General features: G+C 42.8%; 2 protein-coding genes across 7 annotated transcripts in view; one reads left to right on the forward strand and one right to left on the reverse strand.

Moving 5' to 3' along the window:
- Positions 1-72: 72 nt before the first annotated feature.
- RIGI (RNA sensor RIG-I) lies at positions 73-23,938 on the forward strand. Its single transcript, XM_068928749.1, has 18 exons — positions 73-470; positions 828-959; positions 3,123-3,301; positions 4,519-4,669; positions 6,363-6,488; positions 7,376-7,489; positions 8,851-9,004; positions 9,864-10,122; positions 10,816-10,978; positions 11,889-11,990; positions 12,651-12,808; positions 13,130-13,265; positions 14,168-14,316; positions 15,653-15,746; positions 16,501-16,671; positions 18,169-18,320; positions 19,906-20,052; positions 21,884-23,938. The coding sequence occupies exons 1-18, from the start codon at positions 365-367 to the stop codon at positions 22,181-22,183; spliced, it is 2,793 nt and encodes a 930-aa protein (XP_068784850.1). The 5' UTR covers positions 73-364; the 3' UTR covers positions 22,184-23,938.
- A 683-nt stretch (positions 23,939-24,621) lies between these two features.
- Positions 24,622-26,497, reverse strand: part of ACO1 (aconitase 1) — a 36,100-nt gene continuing 34,224 nt past the window's right edge. For all 6 annotated transcript variants that reach the window (XM_068928750.1, XM_068928753.1, XM_068928755.1 and 3 more), the window contains exon 21: positions 24,622-25,381. In XM_068928750.1, coding sequence (XP_068784851.1) covers positions 25,268-25,381 — 114 coding nt within the window. In that variant the 3' untranslated portion in view covers positions 24,622-25,267. The remainder of the gene's footprint in view (positions 25,382-26,497) is intronic.

Here is a 26,497-nt window from a genome sequence, read left to right on the forward strand (position 1 = left end):
GCTGCCCAGGTGCTGGGGGGGGGGCACCTCGGGGGCCCCGCCTGCCTTTAGAAAGTCATTTTCCGGTCTGGTGAAATGCGGGAGGCAGCTGCTGAAAGGAAGCCGGGAGGAAGAAGAGGCAGGAGGGGGATAACGCGGGGGCGGGCAGCGGCTCCGCGGCTCTCGCCCCGGGGTGGCCTCCCTTGCCCGCCCCCGACGGGCCGGCGGCTTTCGGTTTCCTTTCTGCCGCCGGCCCGGTTGAGTTTCGTTTCCGCGGCTCTCGGCCGCCTTTTCCGCCCGCCCCGCTCCCCCTCCGCGTTGCCGGGCCAGGGGGCTGCCCCCTTTCCCCTGCGCCCCGACGGCTCCGGCAAAAACCGACCGGGCCATGACGGCGGTGGAGAAGTGGAGCCTGCGGTGCTACCGGCGGCTCATCGAGAGCACCCTCAACCCGCTCTACATCTTGGGTAACATGACCGACTGGCTCTCTGACGGTAGGTGCGGGGTTGGGGTGGTGGGAGCCGGGCCGGCTCCGGGGCCACGCAGGGTCGCGACGGGGCTGGGGTGGGCGCCCCCCCCCCCCCGCCTGGTGTAGCCTCCCTCCCCTCGGTTTTGCTTTCCTTGGGGTAGGGGAAGGGGGTTTCTTGGCTCTGCAGCCTTGCCCCGGGGGGACGGGGCCGCCCGGTGCCGCTTGTTGTCTGCGCCCGGTGTCGGCCCCTGGGAGGTGAAGGATTTCGCGCCCCGCCGCAGGCTGGGACCGGGCAGCCCCCCTGCATCCAGCTACGCGCTGGCACTTCTTTTTTTTTTTTCTTTTTGGTCTTAATTCAGACCAAGTTTTGGTTTTGTGCCAGAGGTCAGAGAGAGGATTCGGAAGGAGGAAGAAAAGGGGGTGATGGCAGCCGCGACGCTCTTCCTGGATGTCGTCCTGCAGCTCGAGAGCCAAGGCTGGTTCAGGGGCTTCCTCAACGCGCTGGCGGCGGCAGGTGAGTTCCCGCCGACGTGGCCCTCTGCGTCGTCCCCTCCGCTCCGCCCTGTCCCCTGCCTGCTCCTCCTCTCCTGGAAAGCAATGCCCAGGGGTCCGTCGAGGGGGCGGTTGCGACTGCTGCGGTGCCCGTCTTTGCTCCGCCGGACTGGGCCGCTTGGAGGGTGGAGCAGAGATTTCAGACTAACCCTGACCTGCCGGGAGAGTTATTTGCTCCTGCTGCCTGTTCCCCTGTTTCTCTTGGGGAAAAAAACTGGGAACGAAACAAAAAAGCAGCCCCGAAACACAAACAGTCACCTGCTGTTTGCATGTGGGCAGGCTATTGCACAGCCGACACAGGATGGAAAGTGATGCACCTTGACTGTGTTTGTTGAGATCTTGTCACACCAGATGAAAAAACGCTCGGAAAAAGTAGAAGATTGCCTGAGATTGACAGAAAAACTCACAGAAAACAAAGGGAAATTCCCATATGAGAAGTAGCAGAACAACCTGGCTGATGGAGACAGTGAACAAAATGATGAAGGGATGCACAATAAAGCCTCATTTATGTAAGAAATGTTTGTGTCAGAGCACCAGAGCAGCAGACTCTGTCTCAGAGCGTTTAGAGAAGGAGCGAGAGAGCCATAGTTCTCATCAGGTCTGATTAAAAGCATCCTCTGATAGCAAAAGCTGAATGTTTAAAAAAGAGGGGAAGAGGGGCTTCAGGGTATGTGTGTGTATTAACTCGTAGCATGCGATAGCTTCATTCAACCCCAGGGTTTTAATTTAGAAAATATTTTTAAAAAGACTAGCTCAGAGGTCTTGAAGTCCTATGCTTTAAGACCTAAGTAGCTCTTAGCTGTTTGGAAATTAGGTAATAGTCCCTCAGTCGCTCTTAGTGCTTGATGAGTCAGGTACTAGTGCAATTTCCTTTGCAACAGGTGACAGAAAAGATTGTGGAGATACAAAATTGTGAAGATTTGCCAGCTTTCTTCTCAAGATGCAGGTTCTACCACAGGTTCTGGTTGATGCTTTGTTAGATATTTCAACCCCACAAAGGCCATGCAATAAGCTACTATTGCTTTTTTTACTCACTCTTCACTACAGTTAATTATGGTGTCTCAGTGAGAAATTGTTACAAGCTTTCCTAGCAGTTGGATGTCTTCCGCTCTCCCCTTAAAACGAAGTCTAGATCCAGGGCAGCTTCTTATCAGCCTGCTCTACTGCTAATTTCTGAATTGCAAAAATGTCTCTTTTAAGTACATTAGTAGCCTTCAGTTTGATGTATCTTGAGCAGAAAACACTGATAAAGTTAACCCTCTGTGACTCCAAGCACCATCCCAAATAGCTGTTCTCTTACCTTGCCTTGCAAGTATTGCCACTGCTCTTGGGCCTTAGACTAGAATTTAGCATTACCGTGCATTCAACAGATGCAGAGACAGCTGATAATTCGAGTAAAGACTTTGTGTTGGCGAGTCTCTCCACTGCCTCCTGCTCCTCCAAAAGAAAAGAAAAAGTTAAGCAAATTCCTTCTGCTCTCCCACAGTTTCTCTAGGTCCCTGCCCTGCTTTTGTGCACTTTCAAGCCTTGTCTTTTGTGCAATGCAAATTACGTAAGTCCTCTAATTATGTTTCCTTGGTGCTTTCTGCTCCGTGCCCTGCTTGCTGTTTTGCCGAATGCCTTGGCTGCAGTTGTCTCAGTCTGGGACTGACCTGAAGGCAGAATGATACGGAATATTGGAGGGGGTGGAGGCGAGGATGGGAATTTCAGGTGGTAAATGAAAGAGAAGGGGTCCGAAGCTGTTTGTGATTCGCAGCAGTGTCTTAAAATTCTACAGAAGAGTATGCAATCAAAGGTGATGCACGTGAAAGGAAGGGGATTGCTATTGTTGCTTAGGTAATGTGAGCCAAGGCATTTTGTAGCTTTTCTTTTTGTCCTCTTTGCAAGTGTAACTGCTCTTTCAGCATAGGGGTTTTCATGTTTTATATATAAATTTCTGTATAGAAAATCATAAAGCCACTTCATCTATCAAGATGGTTATTGTTCGTCTTTTGTCACTCACTGGCCAAAATAACTGTAATTTTTCCAGTGCGGCTGAGAAAATGGTTTTCAGCTTGTGCTTACCCGTTCTATTTGTGCGATTTTGTTTGGTTTTTTTTTGTTGTGTTTTGTTTTGTGTTTGAAGGTTACACTGGGCTGGCAGAAGCAATTGAAACCTGGGACTTCAGCAAACTGGAAAAACTGGAGTTGCACAGACAGCTGCTGAAGCGGATAGAAGCGACAATGATAGAAATTGATCCGGTAGTGCTCATCCCCCACATAAACACGTGCCTGATAGACCGGGAGTGTGACGAGATTCTGCAGGTAAGATGAATGCTAGAATCCCCGTGTTTGCCCCGTTTTCCCTGGAGCAGCGGCTGGCTGGGCTGCCTCAACTTGCAGGAAGAAGCGATTCCTGCTTGAGGCGTGCCGAGGATTGGCCAGCCATCCCTGGGGACTTTACTCGCTAAGTCTCCTTAGACCAGCAAACAGCTTTTAGACCTCCTATCTCACCTCTGAAGGTCAGGAGGTATTCAGGCCCTCCGCAGGTAATCAAGCTAGGTTTTTGATAAGAGGCGACAGACCCCTTTCTGAAGCGCTCAGGCTGTGTTAATGCTGCTGGAACGGCCGCTGGTTTGATGCTGCCTGAATTGATTCTTGCTCGTCACGGGCTTTGACACATAGACTGTTATCGTAACTGTGGAAATTTCTAGAGACTTTGCAGAGCTTTTTGAGTTTTTTTTTCTGCAGCCGAAGAGATGGCTGTAGGGCAAAATGAAGCCTCTGATCTGAAGCTCTTAGCTAAACGTGGTGTCACAGAATAAGTGGAAGCACACGTGTGCTTATTTTCACAGCCTCCAGATGTGAGGCAGCTGTATTGTGGCCCAGCTGTAGCTCAGCGTCATTTCCGGTGACTGACAACAATTGGTACTCGCCAGTCACAGCTGGGGATAGATTGATAACAATAAGTTCGTGACGCTGTGTAAAAGAGTCTGTAAGGCTATTGTCGCTCCTTGTGGCTCTTGAGAAGTACTGTTCACAGCTATTTTATTTTTCAAGTGGTATTTATGGAGCTATGTAACATTTGGAAAGCTACTGCACGCGACAAAAATTCAGGTCTGCCGTGAATTTGACCCGTCTAGTTTATAATTTCTATTCTGAAAGGCTTTTTGATGAGCGCATCCTCAGAGATGGTGTCTTCTTACGGTAGATGCAGCTAATTACAAGGACTTTGCAAGAAGGAAATTCACAGGACAGCTCTGCCTTGTTTCAGACCTGGTGCATGTTTAAGCAAGTGGCCTATCTGTAAACGTTGCCCAGCTAAGCTTAGTGTGCACCTCAGCTGGCAGAGTTGGAGGGGCAGTAAGTAAAGGACTGCCTCTTGAGGTGGAGACCTCTTTTTCTTTGAGAATGAAATGCAATTTTCTACGGAACATCATTTTGTTTCAAAATAAATGAAACAAAATGTCAGCCAAAGAACTGCACTGAACTGTTTCCGATCGCTTAGAAGCTACAGTGACTTTTTTCTGTGTTTTGTACAGATTAGTGAACACAGGAGCAAACCAGCAGGCATAACTAAACTCATTGAATGTCTCTGTCGATCAGATAAGGAAGACTGGCCGAAAAGCCTGCAGCTAGCACTAGATAACACAGGATATTACCGTGCAAGTGAACTATGGGACATGACAGAGGGTAAACTGCAAATTGTTTTCATTATAATCTTTTTCTGTTCTTGTACCAGACAGGAGTCTTTTCTCATGAAAGTATGACTAATTTAAAGGAATGCCATCAGACTGCATTGTTCATTGTTTAAAATAAAAATTCGTTTTAATTAAATGTCTGTTATATAAATTGAAATACGTCTACTTCCTCTAAAACCCTCAGAAAATATTTTTTCAAGTTTCCTCTTTTTCCTCCTCCCCCACTACTGCAGTTCAGCTGTTATCATCTTCTTGGCTGCTTATTTGAGTTGCAAAAGATGCAACATTTTCTGATAAAATATGATTTTTAGTTTGATTCTGCTCTGGAAAGTGGTACATTTCTATGACCAAAGAGCAGATCATGGACTTTTTTTCTTAGGGAAACCCATCAGTAGCATTTACCAGGTATTTCTGTATTTTCTAAAAGCATAGAATTTTCCCCTAATAAACTTTTGCATCTGTCGTTTAATTTACCTTTTCCCACTTGAAAAGTAGCTTCAGGTACTCTATAGCATGGGAGAATTCATAAATGGAATATAGCGTTTCACTACTATATGATTAAGCCAAGCGATTTGGCATGGCTAACCTAGACTCTGTTTCTTTATATCTCCATTTGCTTTCTCCCAAACCATAAGTAGTTGTTTCAACTGTTTTTAATTAGCAGTTAATACTTCTAAGTGACTTCTTATATAATAGACTATTTCTTATTTTGTGAGGTTTTTGCTAGTCAAATAAAAATTCACATTTGTGTTAAAGGTGTTTTTAGAGGTCAAATTTGTGTTATTTCTGATTTAGGGTTTTAGTTATATTTAATATATAAAATATAATATATAATATGTGCTATTTGATATATATAAACATATACACTGTATGTAATATAATTACAGATACATTATATTATAGCCAGTGGCTCTATTGTAGAAGTTAAAGATGTCAGTGGGTTTCGGGCATCTTCTAATAACATCCAGCGTAATAAAGCCGAAATCAGCGCACTGGAGAATGAGTTAAAATATTGCCCATATCGGAAGCATTTTAATGCCAGCAGTCAAGAAGACTTGCTGGTAGAGGCTAGTCACAAATAACCTGCTTGCTTTCTGTAGCTGGATTAGGACACAACTTTGCTCTTTCTCCCTTTCCAAAAACAATGCTTTGTGTTGATGTGTTCTGTTTGCAATGAGATTCCCTGTGCAAAGTCCCATGACAGTTGTCTGAAAAAGTGACAAATATGAAGCCAGAGAAAATTTTAGCAAGCACCTTTGGATCCTCTCATAATCAACACGTAAGACAAAGCATAGGGATAGTCTTACCATTTCTAGGTTATTCTAAAAGGTGTCGGGGGAAAGGGAAGACCACATCTTGAGTTCACAGGGCTTCTTTGGACTCCTATGTATTTTTCTTGCTTGTGGTTAAAGCCCACTGTAAATGTGTAATCTTGTCACTAAACACAAACAGTATCAATTACTTCTTAATCTACTCTCTCCCTTGCTTTTCAAGGGATAGATAAATGTGGGTTGAGGACATGGAGCTTCTAAGAGTCTCTGTGCTATGTGTATTACGTGGCAGGGAGCCTGGATGCAGCGTCATTTTACATAGTCTTTCCCCACTTCACCTTGTCATCCCATAAAATACAATATTTTAAAGACAAAAAGATAGATAGATAACATGCCTTTTTTGTCATTGTGCAGATAATGGCAAAGGTGTTGATCGTGAACCGATGAATGTTTCTGAGGACAGCTTTGAAACTAGTATAAGTTATTCTGAAGAAGGAGAATGTGATAATAATCTCAGTGAAAATTTCTGTTCAGCTTCAGGTAAGACTTAGCAACTTGAAAGGGCTTATGGCTGGAATTCTCCATTTTTTTAGTCTCCTGAAGGATGCATATCTGGTGTGCCACAAAATAAGGTAGTGAGGAAAGAGTAAGAACCCCTGACTTGATTGAGGTATCTCCTATTTTAATGTTTAAAGGACTTCATAGATCGGGCACCACACATCTTAGACGTTGCCCCTCCCTTACCATATCTCTACTGAAAAATTGTTCTGCCGCCACGTTGTCAACAGGATGTCCAAGCACCAGACTGTTACTAATGTGTGTCTCTTCTCTGATGCAACAGTTCACTGGTGGCCTGGCTTTAGCCAGTGCAGGTAGCTGAATGTGGCTGTAAAGGATCTGTGCCATGGCTGCCAGCTAAACCTAGTGCTGTCTCGTATGGCAGACTTTACTGAGCTTTTCGGAAGACAATCCTCTCGGTATTGGGTTCTAGTTACTGTTCTGTAATTACGACCTCAGTGACAAGACCATCATTTGAGAGAGGACTGACTTCAAGCATCTGTAAAGCAGAAGACTGAAAGAAAAGGGATACAAGTTGAACTTCATACCTGTGCATGTTTGGGGGAAAATATGGCCATATGTTTTCTGAGTTGAGGAAGACCAGTTGAGGTGAGAATTGTCAGCCAAGATTTTGGAAAGAGCTCATTTCGGGAAGCACAAACACGCACTAGCAGAAGTATGTCATAGAAACTATGTGAAATTCTTGTCTGACGTTAGAAGCTTTTTCTGACAGAGAACGCTCTGTATAGACTGCAAGGATATTAGCCCTTTCATTTTAGATAGTATGTGGGACAATATATTTTATGCCTTTCTGTTGCGATATTCTTCACCAAAACATGGTTTAAGCATCACTTGTCAATCTTTTCTAGAAGTGATTGACCAGTCTCCACCTATTTATGAACCAAAGAAGGCTCGAAGTTACCAGATTGAGCTTGCACAGCCTGCTATCAATGGGAAAAATACAATAATATGTGGCCCTACTGGTAAGAACATGCATGTTCTCAGGGTTGATTTCTTAGAACAATTCTCGTAGTAGAGGGGGCAGAAAGGATGGGGGAGGGTGAAGGTTGGATCATACTTTTCCAGCTGTTTATTTAAAAGCAAACTTGCTTGCAGGATGAGTTCCAGATCTGACTTGTAACCACTGCCTGAGGGCAGCACAGAGACTGAACAAGTTAGATGTCTCTCTGCATTTTAGTCTTTGAATTCAGATTTCCACATCCTGACCTCTGCTTACTGATTTCCCATGTATGGATTTTTATATTAAAATCACTCACTGATATTTGCAGGCAAAAGCTTGAAAACAAAGACCTCTAAGGAATTTGACTTACAAGTTGAGGGAAGAATAGGCTGAGTTTCTCTCAGACCCCCCTGTCTTCTGTACTGCCATGTCTGCAGTGTCAAAACACCAGGGGAACTTTTGCAGTATCTCAAGGCAGAATTAAGAAAATCAGCAGCAAAAGAGAGAGCAATAAGCTGCCACTTCCCACCTCTGTCTCCCACGTGTCTAGCGTGATTCTCCCCTGGGGCCTTGAGAAGCAGGTGGGGTAGCACAGGCGGGGGGCACTGGGTTGACAGAGGAGCTCTGGGTGGTCTGAACTGAGGTTAACCTCAATGGCAAAGGAAAAGAGAGAAATGGAGAGAAGAGCAAAGCTGCACGGGGAAGACTGGAAGCTGAAGATGCCTGGTACCTGAGCCATAGTCTGACTGGATGTGGCAACACATAGCAAAGGCAGAAATAGACTCAGTCATTTCAAAAAAGGCGGATAAAGCTGCTGATGGATTTCCCTCCCCTCTCGCCCCCACACGGTGAATTCCACATGGTCTTGGCAGACTTGAGACTGCAAGATATGATTGCCCACCTGAGTAGATAGCCTTCGAAGGACAGGATGGCCCCTCTCCCTGTCTCTCTTCATAGCACTGAAAAGAGTGGACGTGATAAACAATCAGTTTTTGTCCATTTCAGATGACAGAAACTGACAGATAACACGCCTGTTCTTCTGTGAAGCAGATTCTGTCTCATAGGTCCTCCATACTCCATTAATTTCTATCTAAGCACTTTCAGGTGGCACGGAAGTGTCATATTCTGAGCCCAGTTTTGTGCATCACGGCATAGAGCTGTGAAACTTCCCGGACAGCTGGAAACTGTCCCTGACTTCCAGGTTATGGCCCTGCAGGAAGCAGGTGTTCACATCTGTCCCAGCGAGCCTGGAAGTGCTACGGCCCCGTTGCCAGCTTCTGGTTGTCACAGGGCTCCCCAGATGACAAGCGCCGGAGATGAGCTTCCACTTATGGATATGTCCTTTCATACTAGTGCTTTATCTTCCATGTTCTTTGTTTAAAGGCTGTGGAAAAACCTTTGTGGCGCTTCTGATCTGTGAACACCATCTCCGAAACATGCCTGCAGGGCGAAAGGGGAAGGTTGTCTTCCTAGCAACGAAAGTCCCAGTGTATGAGCAACAGAAAAACGTATTCAAGCAGCATTTTGAAAGAAGTGGGTAGGTATAATTCTACCTGGTGGCGTCCTCTGCAGGAAAATAAACCGTCTTCTAGGTCAGCTGTGGCTATGGCAAAATGTAATAGGTTTCCCGGTGACAAGAATATTTAGCATTAACGTAAGGAAGATAGTTAATGGTGAAAATGGCCAAGTATGGCCGACTTTTGGAGAGTTTAAGCACTGGTTGCCCCGGTGTGCCTGTGGAAATGGCCAAAGCATACCCGTGCTTATCTTGGAAAAACGGCTGAAATGTGTTCTCTCTTGAGACGCCGTTCAGCCCTGCTCTCGCAGGTGAGCTAGTTTAAAATGGCAGAAATGGGACTCCTCTAACGTTCTCTCAGGAGGCAGGCGTGATTTCTCTTCCAAAAGAAAGGACCCAAACTTGGTTGACTTTTTTTTCAACCTCCAATCAGAAGATGACAGTCCACCTTTCAGATGGAACTGAAAATTACTAGGGGCGTGTCAATAACCTGTAATTTCTGATTTTGAAAGGGTTGATTGGTGAACATTCACATATGAAGGATAGGAAAGAGTCCTGGGCTGCCAGATGTATACAGAAAAGGGATGAAGGGCAGGATCTCTGAATACGGCTCGCTTGCGAACTCTCAGATAAAGCTTAAATGGGCCAAATCATCATCTCTCAAATAAAACACATTTTAGGTAACGGGAGTGGAAAATCCTGTTGCTTGCGCACAGAAATTTTTCCTCTCAGCTTCTGTGGGTCAAATTCTAGGTGCCAACATTTGACACTTTGACGTTAGGCACTACCTTCGAGGCTTGCTGAAAAGTCCATCCTTCTTGCTTTTTTTGCCCTGCAAGACATCCTTTTTCATGCCTTGGCTTTTGTCTGTTCTTTCTAGCTACTCCGTTGAAGGAATTAGTGGTGAAACCATTGCACGGGTCTCTGTAGAGAAGGTTATACAGGACAGTGACATCATCGTACTGACGCCCCAGATTCTCGTGAATAGCTTTCAGGACGGGACCCTTCACTCCCTCTCCATTTTCACTCTGATGGTGTTTGATGAGTGCCACAACACTACGGGCAACCACCCTTACAACGTGTTAATGACTAAATATCTGGAACAAAAATTTGACTCCTCTGCAAATCAGCTGCCACAGGTAAGACCCAGCCTGCAAGTGACAGAAACAGTAGAGACAAGTATTTTACAGAGCAGTCAGGGAAGCCTCAAGTCTTGCCTTTTGTGCTGATTCAGCTCAAACCCCCATTTAAGGAGGGCTGCAAATTAAAATGATAACGCCTGGGACTCTTTCCCCTTTTCTCAGAGACAGCCAGGTGTTTTCCCAAGCCGCACCTTCCCTCTAGGTGCCAAGAAGGACTGATGAGGCACAACAGGGGACCAGGATACTTAAGAACAAACAGGACTGCTGCGCTGGGAGGAAAGCTCATGTCTCCCTGTGACCTCGCTGTTGCTGTCCTCTGCGGCAATAAAACAGGCCACCCTGTCCACCAGCAGGAGATTTCAGTCCCGCTGGGGAGTCGTCTCCTCAGAAGATGTGGAGCGTAGCTCTGGGGCTGGATTTTGCTGTTTCTGTGTAGGATGAGCGCTGGCAAATACAGCTGCTTATGGATTAAAGTGAGTGGATAATTTGCTTTCAGTTTAAACACAATAAGCATGGGTAGCAGGGGCAAGGTTTGTCCCCCCAGGTTTAGTCCTTGCACTCAGGTCTGCTTCAGCTGATTATTTTGTTTTCCCGTTTTTGAGGACAGTGACAACTTGGTGATTGGTAACACGGCCTTACGTCTTTTTTTGGTAACACAGAGCAACCACTGCTATCCGTGTATATGCTCAGATTGTAGGTTTAACTGCCTCTGTTGGAGTCGGTAGCGCCAAGAACACCGAGGAGGTGATAGAGCATATCTGTACGCTGTGCTCCTACCTGGACATACAGACCATATCCACCGTCAGAGAGAACATACAGGATCTGCAGAGCATCGTATTCAAGCCAGAAACACGTAAGCACGCTTCCTTTTCATTTTCTTGTAGGACCTTTATTAAGGCACCTGTCCAATCCCCTCTGGTCAGGTGAAGTTGAAAGCTTAAAAGTAAGCTGCAGCTTTGCCTCCTGCCAGCTTGAAAGGAGTTTAACTGTTGCCCTGCAGTAGGACAATGTCCACTTAGGCACAGATTGCATTATAGATCTAAAGGGCTTATTTTTGTGTCCAAGCAAAAAGCTTAGTGAATTAGCCCGTACCACCTGAGCCAGGGTAGATGTCCCTGAACGTGCACTTTGTCTGCACCAAAACCAGAGCAGTGAGACTTAGTTTCATCAGCTGTAAATCATCAACTGTAAAGGGAATGCTGCTAGGTCCCATTACCTGCAGTGAAGGCTCCCATCAGACAACCCCTGGCTAAACGTTGCCATGTGACAGCTTTATTAACAGTAGCATAAAGAGAGTTTAAAGAGAGAGAACTAGATCAGACGCTGTTGGATCTTTTCCCCTGGAAATAATGTTTTTCATTTAAATTTCTCACGACTTCACAGATGTGGTCATGAAGTCATTCCAGAGGAGGATGGTAGCACAGTGTGGGGTTTAAATATGAAATCAGGAAGAAATAAGGATTTCTTCAATAAACACCAGAATTTCTGTTGTTTAGGGTTTTTTTTGTTTTTGGGTTTTTTTTTCCAGCAAGGCAGAAAATCCAGTGCAGTTTGGCAAGTGAAGAATGGGGGCTATTTCTTTCTGTGCAAATATAATGCTCGTTAATGATAAACATTGTTATGATTGCATACAGCACCATATGTCACCTTCTTTTAGCCAAGGAGCTGTTCTGTGCTGCCCAGGGCATGCACCATGTTTTACTTACACAGGTTTGGTTGTGATATGCCGTGAATGAGCACTGACTTCCACTTCTTGTCTCTAGATGTCAGACAGGTTAAAATGCGACTTCAGAATCACTTTGTGGACGTTATCTCAGGTTTGATGGCTGAGACAGAGGCGCTGATGAGAACGATTTACTCAGTGGGTAAGGTACTACAGTATGTCTGTAACTGGAATTTCAGCCTTTGATTATGTCAGTAGTGAATCCTTGTGGCTGCCGGCACAGTCATTCTTCTTCCTCTTCTTTTCTCCTCTTTCCTTTTTACTCGCCCTTAAATAACCCATACACACCCTACAGATGTGTATGTCGACAGGGGTCCTTAGTTAAATTGTGCAGGGTTAGTTCTAGTCTAATTTCTGGGTGTAATTTCAAATACAGGGAGTAAAGAAGACAAATGGTCTTCTGAAATGGTGCCCAGAGACAGGATGAGAGGCAGCGGGCACAATTTGAAATACAGGAAAATCCACTTAAACATAAGGAAGCATAAGGAAGAACTTCTTTGCTGTGAGGGTGACTGAGCTCTAGGACAAGTGGCCAAGAGATGTTGTGGCCTCTCCATCCCTGGAGATGTTTGAAACTGGGCTGTACGAAGCCCTGAGCAACCTGCTCTAGTTGGCCCTGCTCTGAGCAGGGGTGTTGGGACTAGAGGCCTCCAGAGGCACCTGCCAGCCTCAGCAATTTGGGGTTCTTTTGCACAGGCTTTTTAGACCTAACATTCATGGAAAATGCATTATCTTCTGGCCAGCTGTTCTGGTTACTTGTTAGTCAAAATGAACAAATGCTTATTTCCTCTTTCTTTACTAGATACTGCCACCCAAATTACCCGGAATGATTTCGGGACACAGAAATACGAACACTGGATAGTTGAAACTCAGAAGAAATGCAGACTGTTGCAACTACCTGACAAGGAAGAGGAGAGCAGGATTTGTAGAGCCCTCTTCATTTGCACTGAGCACCTAAGGGTAAGTGTGTATCTTCTTTCCTTCCATACAGAGGTGGAGCTACCCTGTTCCTTATGATACTGGCGTGTTCACCTAGGATCAGGCTTTGAAACTAATCATCTTATCTGACACAGGCTGAGGCATTTAGCGTTGTGTGTAGGAGCTGTGTCTTGACATACTTAGAACCGTACAGTGCAGAGGAGACGTTAATGCTTGTGTTGCTCTGCAAGTAGAAGAATGGACACAAGTTTGTAATACGTAGTCTAGCTAAATGAAATTTATCCTCTTTGTGCTGAAAAATGAGGCTCAGACGGGTTTGTGTGTGTCTTTCTCTCTGAGCAGAAATTCAACGATGCCCTCATCATCTGTGAAGATGCCCGCATCCAAGATGCTTTAGCCTACCTAACTGAATTTTTCACGAATGTCAAAAATGGACCATTCACAGAGTTAGAGCAGCATCTGACAGCCAAATTTCAAGGTATTTCACGCAGTCCCTCTGACAGCACCAGGGGAGGAGAGGGCTTTGTATAGAGTGGTCCGTTATAGTCCAGAATAGTGGTTGTTCTTGTTTTTGTTTGGTTTTGGTTTTTCCCCACCGGCTTTGCACTGTTGAGAAGACCTACTGCCCCTGTGGGTGCAAACGTAGTGTTTGGATAAGCAGTGGGGGATCCCACTTTCTAGGACTACCAGCCTCTAGTGCAGGAGTTAAGGATGCAGTAGCAACTGCAGCTAGATGCTGTGGTAGGTGCTTACGTGCCTGACCTGGAGATAAGGCAGTGGTACATCCTTAACGATGTGCCCCCTCCATGGAAGGGCACGCTCTACAATCAGCAGTGCTGGCAACTTTAGATAAGGCACATCTGGGTATAGACTGCTGAATGGGTCCCGTACTGCTGGGAAATAGCACGCAGCCCCTGTACACAGTCTGATTTGAAAGTTGGAGGTTAAGCGGTTCTCCTACTTCTGGTTTAGTAACAATGTGCTCTAGACCAGACTATGATCCTATACTGACTGCAAGTCAGAGAGATTTCTAAATCATTACTGGGGTGTCTGCCCTCTGGCGTCTGTAGTTCCCTAGGAAGAAACAGTACTGCTGCTTGCAAGAACGGTGTTTTGATGCCGTCTTCCGATGCACAGGACTTTGCACAGGTGCTCTGTTGCTGTCAGTTTGCTATAAAATGTGAGATTCAGCAAATGCTTTCTGGGGTTTCTGTTGTATTTAAGCAGTAGCTTGCTTTCTTTGCCTCTGAAAGAATGTAGGTAAGAAAGTAAAAACAGATGTTAAAGAGAACACGAGCGGCATTTGATAGGTAGGCTTGAGTGAGGATTCTGTTTTCTACAGTAACGAAAGTAAGTTAAGACACTACTGTTTTCTTCCAGAGAAAGAAGAGAAGCTGACTGCCCTTTCAAAAGATGAATCAAATGAGAATCCTAAACTGGAAGAGCTTGCCAGCATCTTGGATGAAGCATACCGCTATAACCCACAGACCCGCACTCTCCTTTTTGCTAAGACAAGAGCACTAGTAGCTGTAAGATATGTCTTTCTAAAGCTCCTAAAATGGGAAATGAGAAAATACAATGCCTCATCTAGGCATTGTCTTCCCTTTTGATCTAGAAATAGGAAAACATGCCTGTATTTCATCTTCCTAAGCAAATATTCCTCTTCCTAAATCTTCCTAAGCACTGGTGCTCTGAGACAGGGTAAGGGTGTTTGGTTGGTTGGTTGGTTTTTCTCTAAAAACAACAGGACGCAGGTGTTGTCCTTCATCAGTTCTGCTTGCTACATGTATTAGCTGATCTTAAAGCTGTTTTACTTTAGGTCTGAAGTCGGTTTTAACAAGCCATGTTACAAGTTTTTTGGCTTGTAAGGGGAAACAGTATTATAAACCAGCAGCTCCGCCCTTTTACTGACTGTGCAGGCCGGAAGATACTTGTAGGTTTTCCCGAGGATTCCTGTCGGCCCCAAAGTGGTCTATGGTCTAGTGTCTGTTCTTGGTCAAGAAAAACAAAGGAGTTTGTGGAGCCAGTGTTCTTTGGACCCTTCTGATGCACTGGTCTAGTCCATACTTGCCTGGGATTAAAGATTTAGGCTGCATGATCTTGTTTTCTCCCTTCCAATAACCTGTTCCCAAAGAAGTCTGTGTTTGAAATAACTGTGTTCCTGCTAATCATTAGCTTCAGCAGCTCTTAACCATTTGCTGCAAGGTATCACAGTTTTTGGCTACCGTAAATATAGTTATCAGCTGAGAGTCTCAACTCCCATTTTATCCTTGCGTGTAGACATGCTGGATGAATTGCAAAGCAAAAAATAATAATAAAAAAAATTAAAGGCATGCTCAAGTCCACATCAACGACACCAGGCATAGGCATCTGCTGGCAACTTACTTTAATATATGCAAAAATTTATTGTCACCTGGCTGAAATTTGTTTTTATGTCAGGGCAGCCTGAAGATGCTATTTTCAACCCGTAGTGAGAAAGTACAGTTTCTTAACATACTTCATTTCCACTGGATCCCAGAGTTCTAATATTCAATAACCTGTCTTCTATGAGACAGATTTTAAAAAAAGGCATACTTTTCAGCAGTTAAAGACTGCTTGTTTTTTAGCCAGTCTTTAAGTTGCAGAGGTGGGGGAAGGAAAAATCAGTTGTGGCATGTTCAGGTGCTGCATTGGTGTCTGTGAGCCTTGCTTTCTCACCTAGTAATGGACATTCCCTCTCGAAGCGCAAATTCCACTTTCTTTTCTGCTTTTGGTTCTCAACCATACTCATTGCACAGACAAGCATGGGGAGGTCCAAGCTAACTATCCCTATTTCATCCGGACAAGGATCTAACTGCATGGACATGTCCCTGATTTGCTTTCCAGGCTCTGAAGAACTGGATAGAAGAAAACCCTCTACTTAATAGCTACATAAAGCCAGATGTTTTGATGGGTCGTGCAAGAAACAGTCAGAAAACAGGTATGGGGGAGGAATACCAGTTGCTAGAGCTGTGGTGCCTAGAGAGCTGAAATTCTGTCACTGTTCCTGTGTTCATTTTCTGTGCTCTTAAAACAAATGGAGGAGGGTATGTGCTATGATTTCTTCAGTATCTGGGTCTTTAACAAAAGCTATGCAAATGCTTGCTTTTTCCTTTGAGAATCTTTGGTTAAAACAGCAGCTACATTGTGAAGTGACCCTTTTCTGCAGGATTCTTTTGCTTGGTCAAAAGAAATTTAGAAACCACTTCCTATCGTGGCTTCTTGAGACTACTTCTAGTGGTGCTGTCCTTGTTCCATACACAGATCCTTGGCCTATTTTGTGTTTTGTGGTACAAACACATTTTAAGATGAAATGGAAACTGCATCAGAAATTAAGTATGTCTGGCTGGAGTTAATAGCTTGCTTGGGCTAAAATAACTAAGCAGCACTGCGTCTTGTTGCTAGAGGTCAGTTATGAAAAAGATGATTTCAGAATCATGAAGAGGCCAAATGTTGTGTAAGAAATGTTGTTTCGCAGGATGGTGTTCTTGTGGCACTTCAACTGGAATTCTTGTTCAGTGGGTATAGCGTGTGCAGCCAGCCAAGTATCCCAACCTAAAGCACTTTTCCAGGTCAGGAGGACTGCTATTCATTTCTAACCACTTAAGTAAGAGCAAATGGAGATATCAGGTGCTCAAAGAACTCTTCAGTGTTTTTTTTTTTTTTTTTTTTGATATGGTTTCTTGGTACTGCAGGTATGACCCTCCCAAGCCAGAAGGGTGTGTTGGATGCTTTCAAAACCAGTAAGGACAGCAAGCTGCTAATTGCTACATCTGTTGCTGACGAAGGCATTGATATTGCCCAGTGCAACCTTGTTGTGCTCTATGAATACTACGGCAATGTCATCAAAATGATCCAAGTCAGAGGTATGGAAATTCAAAGCTATTACTTTAGAAACCTGGTTAGGCCTAGAAATCGACTTAGAGTGCTACTGAATGGCTTCTGCATTTCAGAAATAATTTAGTAATATGTGCATGTTTTATTCTTATTCCTTTATGTCACTGAGTGAAGTCAGATGAATGATAGGAATGGACAGGGCAAACTTGGTCACAGAATGGAGTCCCTGCTGTTGTGCGGCTTTTCTTTTCTCTGAAGTGGATAATTAAGAATACAAGCATACATACAGCTAGAAGAATTGCAGTCAAAAGTACTGCAGGTTGTGCGGTTTGGGAGAATTTACAAAGGACTGCTGTAATGGAATAGCATGCATTGCTTTGAGCTTTGAAAGCCCTCCTCTGCCCAGTGGCTTATTAACCAGATCAGCTACACATTAGTACCTGCTGGTAATTCACCAAGTACGAGGTCTTTGCATATATGGACTTCTAACATTCAAGATAAAAATGAATCCCTGTTTGTGTCTTGACTCAAAGGTGATTTTATAAGATAGCCACTAGAGGGGAATAAGGAGCCACATGGCACACCGGTTTCGGATTAACTTTTCTAAATATCATACTGCATAACTCTTTTAAAGGTGTATCTGCAATATTTTATTGCATCATCTGAGTAACTGACTCGATAAGTAGACAGGAAATGATCTCCTTTGTACTCAGTTCTCCGACTTGTCAGATTTGTATCTTGACTTTGTAATTTTTGATCTTTGTGTTTTAATGGAATAACTGGTCCAGAATGCATGGGTCTAAGGGTGAGAGGGTAGTGTTTCTTCCTAAGATGCCATTACAGATGCAAAGAAAATAAGCTGGGATTTTCATTCACTTTAAATGATGATTTTGGGGGAGTGGGAGCTCAAAAGTAAATGTGGACACATTTTCTGACAGAAATACTTTCAAACTGATATGAGATCCCTGTGGTTCTTAGCTTGCTGGTGTTGCAGCAGTGAAAAGCAGGCAGGCAGGAGGCACAGGCAGAAGAGATGGCCTCTAGTTCCCTCTAGTTGTCTCTTTTCCTGCCCATGCTGTATTTTCCAATTCCTTGTTTTTCTGTGATAGAATTCTTTTGACAGGCACCAAGCAGCAGGACAGAAAACTAGCCAATAAGACTCAGGTGAAGTTTTCTCCTCTAGCCTTTCTTTCTCCCAAGAAAGCAGCAAGATGCTGTGCAATACTTAAAAGTGTGTCAAGCATGCCTGAACTTAACTGAGGGATGTTATAGAAGCAGGCAATGCAGCACAGGCTGGGGGATGTGAACGCAGACGCCTGAAATGGGGTATCTTGTTCTGGTTTGTGACCAAGGAAACATGAGCTAAAGGAATGCTGTTTGGGAAGCAGCATTATCTGAATTTGAAGATGGAGAGGGGGAAACCAAAGCAGCCACACAGAAGGTTCTAAATGCTCTTTTATGGCATAGCTGCCTCTTTTGCACATATTTTTAGAGTCACTGAAGAAGATAAATGTATTGCTCTACAGGTCGTGGGAGGGCAAGAGACAGCAAGTGCATCCTTGTGACGAGCAAAAGCGAAGTGGTTGAGAATGAGAAATACAACCGCTATAAGGAAGAAATGATGAATGCAGCTATTGAAAAGCTCCAGAAATGGGATGAAGCAACATTTGCAAGAAAGGTTTGCAGTTATGCTGAATTTTCATCCTCCCATCTATGGGCATAATCAATACTGGCCATCCTCCACTGAGGCTTTATCTAGAGCAGGTGATAACCTGGGGAAGATATGCTCTCTATGTGGTTTCAGACTAAGGCTAGATTAGCAGTGAAAGGAGGGTGTGTGCTGCTAGTTTTTTGCATGTCACCTGGGCCATAATTGCAAAAAACTTAGAAGGTGAGGTGGCATAATATAAACTACTCATCTCTAAAATAAAATCAAAGCTATTTTGTGCACCAAAAGAAAAACACTGGCATATCTGCTTGGGACTGTGGGTTGGCAGATGGGATTACGGAAACTAAGCTGATAATTGTAGTACGGCTGTCCATATTCACTTCAGCTTTTCTGCAGGCCAGTGCAAGTGCTCTTCTAAGTTATTTGTTGTCATGCCAAATGGTTATTGATTTCAGAGCAATGTTTTCTGGGAGATTTCAAGAGACCTTTCCTGAATAGCCTGGGACATTAACAGGATGACATTTGGACTTTTACACTCTTACTGGTGACCTCTTTTGTACAGCCTGCAATACTGTTCATCTTTGCTCCAAGCAGTGTTTGGCAGATGAACAAGCCTAGCAGAACATATCAACATAAACACAGTGCTTTACATTAACCCTGTAGGGAGGGCACTGTGCACTTCTTAGATCAGAAAACATCCTGAAGGTAAGAAGCAGCGCTAAGGACTCTTGCTGCTCAGGTGGTGTGCAAGAGGTATCTTGGCCTAAGCGAGCTGTGATGGATCTCTGGCCAGGGAGAAGGGTCTTCCCAGACCATTGTAACACATTCTCCAGAGAAGGCTGGAAAACAACAAGTTTTATTATACTGTAACTTGGAATAGTTTCTAGATGGAAAAAAATTGACGACTTAGGCAACCAGTAGGAATAAGAAGAGGTTGTATGATGTAACTCGGCCGTATCCCTGTGGACTAGCATATGAGCCCATGTTTCCAGGCATGCTTTCAGTGACACTGAGCTGCAACAAAGGCTGCCCAAGTCCCTGTAGTCTTTGTGATGTTTCTTCTCTACCTCTGAGGCCTGGTATGGTTGCTCCTTGTTCTTCCTGGCGGAGTCAGTCTCTGCATGAGCTGCAGGCTCCCAGCTCTATGCTGTGACGCTTGCCCCCTTCCTCTGCCTGTCGTTTCTGTGGTCTCTCGAGCTTTCTTTCTAAACTATGAGCTCCCCAGAGCAGCAGCACTGCCTCTGCAGCAGGGAGTCTGCTATGACCTAGCCTTCACAGGGACTTTGTTACAGAGTTATGACCAAAGCAGGGGCAGGAGGGCGAGGGAACAAATGCTGTCCATCATGTAGGCTTATTCTAGCGTTGCATTCTGACCCTGACAAATGTACCAAGTTCTTTCTTTGATAAGAGTTCCTAGAATTAGGAGAATCAGAGATACATTGTCTTGTTTGTTTAAATGGAGCAGGTCCCTAGATGTTACATATCAGGACAGCTTAGTTAACCATCCCCAGCTATGTTCAGACAGACACTGGCCTTTTCTCAATTTCACAATGTATTTTGCTTTTTATAATCTTGGTTTTTATTTATTTTAAAGATATATAACCTGCAAATGAAGGAAAAGGTGTTACGAGATTCCAAGAAGAAAGATACAAGACCAAAGGTAGTAGAAGGCAAAAAAAATCTCCTATGTGGAAAATGCAAATCATATGCTTGCAATACAGATGACATCAGAGTTATAAAGGTATGGAAGAAATCAGCATTATCAGACTAATAGTATTGTTCAGTGTGGAGAAGAGGTTACTTTGTGCTTACTCGGGTAGAAAAATTGCTGGGGTAAATCAGTAAACCACAGCACCAATCATAACTTCTGCAGCATGTTAATGATGGTAGCTGGTATGTACCAAATGTGCAAATATGCAGTATTACACAATCAGGTCGGTTTTCCTGAACCCCCTTCTGTTAGAAGTGACTATATGTTGTGGAAAACCATGAGATGGTCAATGCATGGCCTATTAGTGTAACTGCTGGGTATTTACTCTCCCTGTCAGCATAAGCTTCTCATGCAGAAGTCTTCCTGCAGCTAATTTTTTTCCCCACTACTTTTGTTGAGTGCATGTTATCAGTACAAAATACTATAGAGAGAGCTCATTGTTTAGCTCCTTCACTTATGGGCCAGTGCTGTTCTGGAGGGCAACACAGACCATGGTTTTATAACGCCTCAGTATTATTTTCTGTTCCATTCTTTAAGTAGTTTACATCGCTTTTATGCATTTCATAGGGACTACTTGTTATCGAGATCTTTCCAGGGGCCTTGCTTAGGCTTGATTAGAAAGAGTTACGATGGAGTGAGAACCCATTAGCTTCTGCCTCAACATAAGGAGCTGGGGCTTTAGGAATGTCTACGCGGGCTCAGGAAGCCAAACCTCTATGCATGAAAGGTGGTGACCATGAAAGAGAACCTCTTCTGGAGCACTTCCAGCTGTTCTGGCTCTGCGATTTGTTTTTTGAAGCTTATTCTCTTCTAACCGTGCTGTTCTAACAAACAATGGGTGATGAGGGGCTTCAGAACATCGCTGAGGGTTAGCGTTTACCTTCAGGCACTTCCCTGTTTAATCAGACAAAACCTTTGTTTTACCAGCTGTTTTTGGAATCTTGACTGAATTCAGCTACTCCTCTGCAGAGGGAAAATGCATGGATGAGGAGTTTGTAATAGCCCAGCCTCTGAAAACCTAATTACATTTTTTTGGCTAATAACAAGGAATATCTGACATGCAACCCTGATTGATTGTTAGCAATCTTCTGTTTTGTGGTGCTGAGTTATCATGTATCCCTGTGCAAAAAGCCTGAGAGTTCAAAAAAAAAAAAAGCTTCAAATTGATTCTGTGCAAATAATCCCTCATAACCTTTCAAATAATCCCTGCAAACAGTTCTGTCGTATTACAGCCCACACACTTAACGTAAGCTACGTTTCCAGGAGGAATCAGAGTTTTCAGACTCCAACACAAGTTCTTCCAGCACAAGTTCTACAGATGCTCTCAAATTAAGCTATTCATATTTTAACCTTTAGATATATATATGTTACAAAATTAACAGCAATTGTAACTCTCTCAATTTGTAACCGTAACTACTTCTACCACTGCAAAGTGTTTGCATCACCCTGTATGGATAGCTGGGGTCATATAGTTAAAATTAGTGGGAAACACAAGGCCCTCGCTTGTTTGTTGTCCAAATGATTCTTTGTTAGTTTTATGCACAAAGGTTCAAATGTTGCTGTTTTTTCAGAGTTGCTGAGCAAGCTCAAATGGGTACAAGCTAGTGACGGGTGATAAAAAACTTGGCTTTGATGGGCCAAGGCCTGGTGCTCACTAGTACCTTGCACTTGGTGAAAACAAAAGACCAATGAGCAAAAGAGGCTAGAAGTTGAGCCTGCCAAATGACAGGAAGCATCTTACTGGTGAAATGTTAACTTCCATGACAGAGCTGTGAGGTGAAGGGAAATGTCAAAAAAGAGAACAAAAAAGAAAAAGAATGGTGTTTCTCCTATTAAGCATTTCTGGCCTGTGTCATTCCAGGAATCTCATCACACCGTCCTTGGAGAAGCATTCAAGGAGCGTTACATAACAAAGCCCCATAAGCAACCAGTCCAGTTTGATGATTTTATGAAAAAAAGCAAGATGTATTGCCAAAATACTAATTGCCAGCATGACTGGGGAATCATAGTGAAGTACAAGACATTTGATAATCTACCCGTGATCAAAATCAAAAGCTTTGTAATGCAGGATGTTGCAACTGGGACACAAATGGATTTTCAGAAATGGAGAAATGTTAATTATTCTTTGAAAATTTTTGATGTTGAAGAAATGTCTAACTGAATTCAGCATTTTAGTGCATGTAATCACCTTCCTGCACTAAGCTTAAACAGTGGATGAGCTCCTATTTCCTTGTTTAAAAAATACTTGTTCTGTATCCTAGTTAGGGCCCCCATACCAGCATTTCACTAGATTAAATAGTTTATTTTTCCAGCAATACGAGCCTATCTCATGAAATGATGTCCTAGAGAGAATCCCTGCTATTAGGAAACATTTGCTTGGACTCTGAAAAAAATGAAATCAAATTGTATGATGAAAACATATTTTACACAACAGACCACAGCTCCAGGCATTTCTACGTGCATTTAAACTGACTTAGCAGTGCCCAGTAGTTGTATTGTACCTCTATGCAGATAATATGGCTTATGTAAAATAACCCTCTTAGCACTACTTTAGCTACTTCTTATAAAACTTTTTAAAAATACTTTTACTGCTCTACAAAAATTAGAGGGAATGTCCAATTCCTTTTCTGTAAGGAAGAGATTGCATCTTTTAAGTCCAGTTTTAACAGGAACTTCTGCTGCAACAATCTAGAAAAGGAGAAGAAGGGTTTCGCATAGTCTAGTTGGAGCAGGTTTCTTCTAGATTAAAACAGTAGGACTGTTTTCTTCTGTCACTGTGTGCTTACCCATTTGCAATTGCAAAAGTTGTAGAATGGATACCTTTCTATGTGTTACTTAACTTCACAGGCCCCAAGGGGGGACAAGGCACTGCCTTGTAAGATGGGTGAAAGCTTAGTTTAGATGGTGATTAGCAGGACAAAACCCTCAGGTTTTGTCTCAGGCGTTGATGGTAGTTGAAGTCTCTTGAGAGGTTCACATTAATTCTGTAGTCCCCCTGTCAGAGAAGATCTGGACCTGGAATTGAGCCTAAGCATGAGTTTGCTTAAATCTTCTCCCCACACAGAGCCCAGCCTGACATTGCTACAGCTGTGATTTTGTGAATCATGAAACTTTGCTATACGTCTCTTCAAAGAGCTCAATCTTCAACGTTTCTGTAACCAAGATGAATGGGAATTTTCCATCTACTTTATACATTTGACAGCACTGTAAGATATGTATGTAGACTTATGTATCTTAAAGAAAAATACCTTTTTCTATAAAAGCTCTGCATGCACTATATAGAAATCCCACATCTCAGTCCTACAGTGACTTATTTTGTGCTTAGTTCCTACTTAATAAGCTAACTGTTCTCACAGTTGCTTCCAAAAAGAAAACAAAAAACCAACGGATAAAGATGATTTATGGTTGGATAATGCCTCTTCCCCACCTCCAAAAACTGTTAGGAACAAAGATTTTGAAAAAAGCTGGTTTAGCAATTTCAAATACCAGATATATGGGAAGTCATAGCCTTTTCTGTATGTTAGGGCACGCATCAGTTCACTGTGTGAAAGGGCTATCAACTCTGGGACTCCTGCAATAAAAAATAATCAGTGCTGACATCAAAGCTCATATTAACTGTTACTGGGAAGTTAATGCTTTTGACAAGTTCCGTCTTTTTCCACTGCTTGAAAGCAAGTACTCCAAACTAAAACAATGCTGCAGTTCAGCATAAATGAATGTGTCATCCAGATAAGCCTCCAGGTTGATGAGGTAGCACATTAATGAGAAATTCAACTTGATGATATCTTCAATTCACAGCGAGGGCTGGAGGGGAACGATGCCAACACTTCACTTGGCCTTTAAGAGTATGTGAACCTTTTTTTGGAACTGAACCCAAAGCTGTATATTTATTATCAAATAAAGCTCAAGATTATCATCGTGCTCATCATCTTATTAACAACACCAAGCCCTCTCTTGCTTGTTGTAATCAAGCTTACTAGCCTGCAGCAGGTAGAGTACAGTCTCTCTCCCCCATTTAAACCTCTTGCACTCTTTCAGAAGCAGTCACTGCTTTTTCCCAGATATAGCTGTAGCCAAATGCACTGAAAATACAACAGCAAGACACTCTGGAAGGATATTTATTCACTATGTTAATTGTTTTGGCAGCTGCTCTCACTACAGTTAAAAGTTAGAATTAGTTGTATAGCCTTGTTTATAGCTGAGTAAAAAGATATTTTCATTATCACTGTTTGTAAACAGATTAATTTGGTGTTGTGGATTAAGCAGTCACTGACTTCAATGAATGCAGTAGTCTAAGCAGTGGTTGCTAGCTGCCATAAAAATTGCTGACAGGGATCCTGAAATTGTGGTAGATTTACTTTCCTCTGCCCTGTGTCATCAAGAAGACAGTCAGCAGTACTCTGATGGGGTACAGAATATTGCCAGTATCTGACAAAATTCATATTCATTCTGCATCATGTAGTTTATTCAAATGAACAAGTAATTAAAATAGGAGAAGTCAAAATATGTAAGATCACACTCCTAAGGGGGGCAAAGAGTTTGAAGAACAAACTTTGTTCTGTGTCTCAGTACTCAAGATAATATGAAAGAAACACCAAACTTTTTTGAAAATATATTTAATTTTAATCCATTAGAAATATTGTCCTCATATGGCCCACTTTTCCACAAAAGCTACAGCTTAGATTTCAAAGGAAAAGAGTTCACATTTTTAAAATGAATAAGCAGCTAAATAATTAATTTCAATATTAGAGTTGGATTCTGATCAATTGTAGTTAAAAGTAAGTCAATGTCTGGTAATCAGAAAAGGAAAAAAAAATTAATTTTATATTGTCAGTTAATTTTTGGACCACTGATATGAGCATAGAACTGAACCTGAGTCAAACTAAATGGACAAAATATATAAAATCAGCACATGATCTTCAACAGTTCCACAGATTCCAACAGTAGTTTTTTTTTTTTTAATACTTTGCTACTGCATGACTTTTGCACTGTCATCCTACAGTAAGTCAATTCAACCACCATATGAATAAAGTAATAAAAAGTTGTTTTCTTTAATGGGACAAGTGCCCCATTTCCAGATACACAGAATCATTCAACATTGTAAACACACCACCTGATAATATAATCCACATAGAAGTTGCTCACTTTATGGTTCAGGCTTTTATGTTTATGATTACCATATTGTTTTCTTGTGCTCACCAGAAGCAGGCTTGTACCTGGATCTTTTTGCTTAACGTTGTTTGGATTAGGATGCCATTTTACGGATCATATAGTTCAGAATGCCTCCATTGTGGAAGTAAGTGAGCTCCACATCAGTGTCAAACCTCATGATGGCATGAAAGGTTTTCCCAGTATCCAGCTGTTGGAGGTCATTTAAGAAAGTCATTTAAGCAGAACTTTCCACATGTTACAGGACACAGTAATAAAATAAGGATTATTATGACATTTTGCAATGTTAAGAAAAATTGCAATAGAAAACCACTTAAGTGAGCAGGGACTGGGCATCAGTATTTCTCTATTACTGTATGCCACGTGAGACCACTGCCAGTTGCTTCAGAGGAAGGCGGTCTGAAACAAAACATACTATGCATGGAGCATCCTTGCATTCTGTTTGCTGCTTCTGTTAGATTTATTGTTAATCTAAGACTAGAACCACCCCACTAATCTAAGCATGAAACCACCCTTTTAAGTGGTTATTCTAAATCTTCATGTTCTTCTACACAGTCATTCTCCTGGCTTCAGTGTAACAGCAATATTAATGTAATTAGCTCTCTTTAGAGGCTAGTGTTTGGAATTAAGAAAAGCATAAAGACACGTGCATGAAGCGAATAACCAGCAAACCACTGCTTTACTAAAAACTGTCCTTGTCACGTATTTTGAGATGAGGGCATAGACAGACATTAACAACTCATTGGGTCGCTACTTGCTCTGCTTCAGAACAGTTAATGAGGCATACATAAATGCCTGTTATTAAAAACTAATCTAGGCAGACCACCTGCACTAAATGAATGCACAGTAAGTACACTCTTTTTCTAATTGCAGTAAAAAAAGCTGACTTCAAGGCCACTGGGCTAAATAAGTCAGTTTTACAAGAGTTCTAATCAAGAATAAATCACAGTTTCATTGCAGATGCTAATATTTTTCAAAGAAGGGGCAGGGGGTTGGAGGCAGAGCCAGATGAATAGCATCAGCGCGGTGCCTAAAGTTTAGCTACATTTTACGCAGGGTATATACTTTGACTTCACTTTGGATGCTGCAATATAGAACATTCTGTTAGTTTGTCAGGATTAAGACACAATGATTTTATTTAATGCTTACAATTTAGTTCCTACTATGCTATTAAAAAAAATTAACAGAGCCAGAAAAATTTACACTGGACATAGAAGGACTGGTCAAAAACACAGGACTCCTTTCTACTGACTGAAACAGTTTGGGCATGCTGCTTTTATCCCACCATAAAAGATTCCTATTACAA

Source organism: Struthio camelus, chromosome Z (assembly GCF_040807025.1).
Source record: "Struthio camelus isolate bStrCam1 chromosome Z, bStrCam1.hap1, whole genome shotgun sequence".
Taxonomy (NCBI): Eukaryota; Metazoa; Chordata; class Aves; order Struthioniformes; family Struthionidae; genus Struthio; species Struthio camelus.

Bases quoted from the DNA above. Each gene is read 5' to 3' on its own strand.
- RIGI (XM_068928749.1), top strand. From the start codon at position 365: ATGACGGCGGTGGAGAAGTGGAGCCTGCGGTGCTACCGGCGGCTCATC. The intron at 471-827 runs GTAGGTGCGGGG...GTTTTGTGCCAG, and splicing joins GACCGACTGGCTCTCTGACG to AGGTCAGAGAGAGGATTCGG. The intron at 9,005-9,863 runs GTAGGTATAATT...TGTTCTTTCTAG, and splicing joins CAGCATTTTGAAAGAAGTGG to CTACTCCGTTGAAGGAATTA.